The sequence below is a fragment of the Adiantum capillus-veneris genome, chromosome 21, assembly GCF_014529385.1.
Source record: "Adiantum capillus-veneris isolate H3 chromosome 21, ASM1452938v2, whole genome shotgun sequence".
Lineage (NCBI taxonomy): Eukaryota > Viridiplantae > Streptophyta > Polypodiopsida > Polypodiales > Pteridaceae > Adiantum > Adiantum capillus-veneris.
The window spans coordinates 121,352,136-121,357,707 of record NC_140951.1 but is presented as its reverse complement, the minus strand read 5'-3'; the positions used below and the strand labels follow the sequence as shown (position 1 = coordinate 121,357,707).

At 47.8% G+C, this 5,572-nt stretch overlaps 1 protein-coding gene across 1 annotated transcript; it reads left to right on the top strand.

Moving 5' to 3' along the window:
• The first annotated feature begins 1,475 nt into the window (after nt 1-1,475).
• On the top strand, nt 1,476-3,492 carry LOC147431639 (photosystem II 22 kDa protein 1, chloroplastic-like). Its single transcript, XM_086494163.1, has 4 exons — nt 1,476-1,853; nt 1,950-2,081; nt 2,617-2,866; nt 2,972-3,492. The coding sequence occupies exons 1-4, from the start codon at nt 1,665-1,667 to the stop codon at nt 3,214-3,216; spliced, it is 816 nt and encodes a 271-aa protein (XP_086350289.1). The 5' UTR covers nt 1,476-1,664; the 3' UTR covers nt 3,217-3,492.
• Nucleotides 3,493-5,572: the final 2,080 nt, after the last annotated feature.

Genomic DNA, 5,572 nt, shown 5'->3' with positions numbered 1-5,572 from the left:
TGTATCTTGGTCGATCGAGTAGCATGTGGAGGGTAGGAGGAGAGTAGCTACAACTCATGAGTTGTTAGATCTTGCCCTAGAAAAAGTATATAGAATGCTAATCAAAAAGAAAAAATTGCACTCGGTTCGATTAGAATGTGAAGAGTAGCTACAGTGTATGAGTTGTAAGACCTTGCCATATAGTAAGTAGCTAGAGCAATAGTTGATGCAAGATGCATGTATCAAAGAGCTCCCAAAACTCAAAGAAGAATCACATGCATTTACATGTCGTTGTGGAATGAAGGAGAGGAAGATTGCCATGAGTGAGGTATACCTTCTTCTTAGCTGCGGCAACGTGCGGGTCACATACTAGGGCATTGCTTATAGAGAGCAAGAATGATGGCACGATGCTTGTTGCAGTGATGCAAGATCTCTAAGTAGCTAAACATCTTCTTGTTTTCCTAAAACGGAGGAAAAGAACCCCGTGTGTGCACATCTCACTCAATCATTGCTTAACACAAAGATTAGTGAGAGTCCCGTTTCTTTAATTTTTTGGCCCTGATGAGCAATTGTTGATGTGAAAAAAAAAGCTTTTGGTAAACACAGGAAACTCGATGACACCCCCTCTCCCCACTTGCCTTTATAAAATTTCTCTCGCTTGTTCTGAAGACCATAGACTGCGGACATTCAATTCTCTACTTTGTGGGTATAAGCGTGCAACATTATGCTAGACGAGATTTTGCCTTTGCCTTTCTTGAACTTTGAGGGGAGGAAGACAAACCTTTCTGCTTTTCTACCGAAAGTGCAGTTTGAATGAACGTGAGATTGGTTCAAACTACAACCATTTATTTTGGAACCTGTCAAACTGATGGGCAACACCTTCCTCTCACAATTGTTAATGCTCGGCCAAGCTTTTCATCGAGGTGTTGCGCGTGAAACTGATGGGCAACACCTTCCTCTCTCAATTGTTAATGTTCGGCCTAGATTTTCATCGGTGTGCCCTCTTTCACAACAAGCAAGGGAGGTTGGAGGAGTGAGGAGGAGCGACAGCGGGATGCAAATGCAATTGGTCCATAAAAACCTATTGTGGCAGCTCCGCTTGGGGGGGCGGGGGGGGTTTAATGAAAGATAACGCCATATGTAGGTCAAAAAGAAGAGAAAATGAATGGGTGATTTGAAGGGGGGAGGGGAAAAGAGAGGTCTTTTTGGGGGCCCCGTGTGGAGTCCACAGTTTGGACCGTGTGGTGAAATGAAGGCCACGAGGGAAAAAAGAGAAAAGTGAAAGCCTTAGTCTCTGGAAGGATCGAATGGTGGGGCCTACAGAAGTGACACGTGGCAACGGCAAGGGCAGGGCGAAGGATTTGGGACGGAAGAAGGAGAGTCCACCATTCTTGATGAGGGCACGCGCTCTTGCCACGTTGCTGCCTTCCCTGGTGTGAACTCACCACCTTACATTTCCACTCTTATCAGTTATCAACCCCCCAGCTTTCACTCTACAAAAGCTCTCACAAAAATCTGATATTTAGTGCCCAACGATCTCTCACTCGACGCACACTCTCATCAAAAGCGCACTCTCTAGTGTACTTGTGAGTGTGCAGAGCTAAGTTGGCTTTACACACATACGCGCGCGCACACACCCAAACCCGTGCATTGCCTCCCTCAGCGTCTCCCTGCCTGTGGCCGCCATGGCTCAATCTGCCCTTCTCTCCCGCTCCTCAGCGCTCGCTTCCTCCTTCGCCAATTTCCAGGCAGGCTCCCGTATTGCAGCGTCGCAGGCCGGCGGCCTCTCCTTCGCTCCCCTGCATTCCTCCAGGGTTTTCCAGTCCTCTCCCTTGAAGACAGTTGCCCTCTTTGGCACCAAGACTCCCAAGAAGGTGAGCCCACTATTTTATGTAATTTACACACGGAGCTTAAAAGGCAAAAGCTTGTGTCTGTGCATTGACGTAGTATTTTTTTGTTAAAACTTACAGACAACTGGGTCCAAGCCTGCCCCAAAGACGAAGGGAAAGGTTGAGGATGGCATTTTCGGGACCTCCGGTGGAATTGGCTTCACCAAGCAAAACGAGCTCTTTGTTGGCCGAGTCGCCATGCTTGGGTTTGCGGTAAGTTCTCTGAAGCTGAGAGGCTGAGAGAGAGAGAGAGAGAGAGAGAGAGAGAGAGAGAGAGAGAGAGAGAGAGAGAGAGAGAGAGGGCATGGGCATGGGCATGGGCATGTTGGGTTTTTTTCTTTTATTTGGTGCTAGCAAAGAAAGAGAACCTTCTTGTTGCTGATCTTTTTGTGTGCATGTGAGTATGTCTTTACTGTTGCTAAGGGTTGCTCTTTGCATGAGTTGTTTGTGATGGGGCCTTTGCTTGGTGTTTCGAGTGTGCATTCATGTCTCATCATGTCTACCAACTTGGATGTCTTCTGTGTGTGTGTGCGTGCGTGCGCCAATGTTAACTGATCTTGTGAGTGGTGGGTGGGTGTAATGTGGGCATGTGTGTGTGTACACGCCAATGTTAACTGATCTTGTGAGTGGTAAGTGGGTGTGATGTGGGCATGTGTGATCGATCTCCTTGTGTGCCTCTGTGCCTGTGTGCGCATGAGTGGAGTAATGCAGAATCTCAAGGTTAGTCTTTCAACTCTCTTGTTTTCAGGCCTCTATTCTAGGTGAGGCCATCACAGGAAAGGGAACTCTTGCTCAATTCGACTTCGAGACAGGGTTGCCACTAACTGAGACAGAGCCCCTTCTCCTCTTCTTCATTTTGTTTACATTGCTGGGTGCTATTGGAGCTCTTGGTGACCGAGGAAAGTTTGTGGATGATCCTGCCGAGCCCACTGGGCTTGACAGGGCTGTGATTGCTCCCGGCAAGGGTGTGAAGTCAGCTCTCGGTCTGAAAGAGGGAGGTAATATGATCTATTTTTGTACAAAGCTGCTCATTTGTGTGTATAAATGGGTATGAATTAGTGTAAGTGGGAACTCATTGACATGGGAATTTATGTGATGAACAGGGCCAACCTTTGGATTCACAAAGTCAAATGAGTTGTTTGTGGGCAGAATGGCCCAATTGGGTATTGCTTTCTCCATCATTGGTGAGATCATCACAGGGAAGGGAACACTTGCTCAGTTGAACATTGAGACAGGCGTGCCCCTCACTGAAATTGAGCCCCTTGTTCTTGCATGGATCGCGTTCTTCTTTGTAGCAGCGATCAATCCGGGTACGGGAAAGTTCATCACAGACGAAGAGGAAGAGTAGAGAGAGGAAGAGGAAGAGTAGAGAATGCAACTTATCCTCATCTCTTATTCTTCAGCGGACCGGCCTCTCCCAATTGCTTTGTGTGCACACTTTAATTGTTGTTTGCCGATGTTGTTTGTAAGTATGACATGGTTTCATTACTCTCACACAGCAGTGATGAAGAGGAGAGTATGGACCTTATCAATTTCCTACATGTTACCGTTTTTGCTTGTCAACAGCAAATTAGCCTCATTTTGTAACGTGATCATCAAGTAATCAGACCCCAAGTTTCAGTTACGAATGGTATTAGAAAAGCAATTATTAATACTGAGCATGTGCATGTGTGACATGGAGCTGTTTTTCCTAAATGGCAACCCATACATCTATTGTTGGTGGGCAAATTCTTCTCATTCGTCGAATTCCTGCCAGGCAGGAATAGTCTTGCACCGATCATGAGGGATATTGATGGTCAAAACTTCCCGCGTCGCATTCCCGACTTTCTGCCAGTGTTTGTATCCGTGAACCCCTAGTCTGTATGTTGTTGATCTGTCCATGCTGGTCTGGATTTGCAAGTTGAAGACTGCAACCCTCCACTTAGTAGCCGGTCAAAAGTGAACCGGTGCAGGCAAAAGTAAACTTAACTTGAACATTAAAGGTTAATTTGGACCTCAATGTCCAACCATCGACCTCATCGTTGCATATCGAGTTCAATGGTGGAGATTTAGAAGTGTATTGTAGCAATCGTACCTAGCTAGGTATATGGTGCCCATGCCTCCTTCCCCAGCACAATTTGACAACTCGGCCTGCTTGGGCAGAATTTCAAAGCTTAATTGCAGATGACCCTTGCGAATGCCATTTCTGTCGATAAACTCCTGACCTGCCGAAACACCTCTACTAGATTTCACCCACTAGTTGGACAAAACTGCTCAACTCCCTGCGCAATAGCTCACCACATCTGTGCCCGCGTCGAGGTTCCCTCTCGGAGGGAGCAGGCCCCGCATAGCTGCGAAAAGAGGGGATTTACCAGCGACAGAAGAGGAGTGCCCAGGTCTGCTCAACCAGTGTCGGACTCTGATCCCCGCCCCACCGTGCACAACGAAGCATTTTAGCCTTGTCTAAAGGAAGAAAACAGCAGAGTGTAAGTGGGTCGTTTAAGTAAAATTTCCTTCCAACAAAATCATGATAAGGAATAATAGGTGGGACAGGACTCCTGCCCCGGCGGCAAAGAAGAAGAAGCCCACGGGCGGGGGATGAGTAATCAATGCATTCCAAGATGATACAAATTAGACCGATTTCTGCATTGGTTCAGACATGTAAACTTCTTTCATTATGTCGTATGTCTTACGAGGTAGGGAAAGCGAAAGGTCTTACCTTTCCTCTTAAGAAAAGCAACCTCATGGCGATCGGTGGGGGGCTGGCCTCGTCACTATATGGTACGGCTTTGGCCACTATATGGCACGGCTCTGGCCAGGGGGGATCAAGGGCCCAAACTTGGGGGCACGAGGCGGCTTTGATCTCGGCCCTCGGATCACGTAGTGAACTAGGGGTGAACTCGGGAAAAAAATGGCACCTCGAGTTCACTCCTAATTCACCCCTAGTTTTTGCCTCGCGGAGTGTGGGTCGAACTTCGGACGTCTCTGGTGCTACACCAATGCCCTACCACCATGCTAGCGTGCTTCGCTGTCAGGTTGGCATGACACATGATCATACCTTAGTTTAGGCGCCCCTAGCTCACCCTTAGTTCACCCCCAGTTCACCCACCCCTAGCTTACCCGTCCCTAGTTCATCATTAGTTCACCCCCAGTTCACCCACCCCTAGTGCAGCTAGTTTAGTGCATGATCCGACGGTTGAGATTAAAGCCGCCTCGCGTCCCCAAATCTGGGCCTTAGATCCGCTCTGACCCAAAGCCGTGCCATATAGTAAAGAGGGGGAGGTAGCACTCGGGAGCCATGGCAAGAACACTTTAACGGAGGGAAAGGTCAATAAAAGACCTTTCTAGGGGTCAAGGTCTAGGGGAGGGTGGGCAAGCACTAGTCTCTGACGACGAAGGGGGGTGTAGTTCTACAATGCACGTACAGGGCCATAGGCAATTAATTACGCACGATGAGGTGGTGTTTAGTTATTGGCAATTATGATTATTGGTGCTGACGTGTCAAACATCTGACTGGCTTGGTAAAAAATAATGCCCATAATGGTTAGTAGATGATTGGCAGAGATTTCTTGCCCCACGGCCCTCAGGACTAAGTAACACGGGGTCTTCAATGAAGACTCCGTCATGGGATCCATGGCAAGAGAGTGTGCGCCCAAAAGCAGAGGTAAGCTCGGCCGTTCGATTTCAAATGGGCGTGTCCGAGTTTACATTTTTTTATCTGAGTT

Coding starts and splice junctions, on each gene's coding strand:
- LOC147431639 (XM_086494163.1), top strand. CDS start 1,665: ATGGCTCAATCTGCCCTTCTCTCCCGCTCCTCAGCGCTCGCTTCCTCC. Junction 1,854..1,949: donor GCACCAAGACTCCCAAGAAG/GTGAGCCCACTA, acceptor TAAAACTTACAG/ACAACTGGGTCCAAGCCTGC. Junction 2,867..2,971: donor TCTCGGTCTGAAAGAGGGAG/GTAATATGATCT, acceptor TGTGATGAACAG/GGCCAACCTTTGGATTCACA.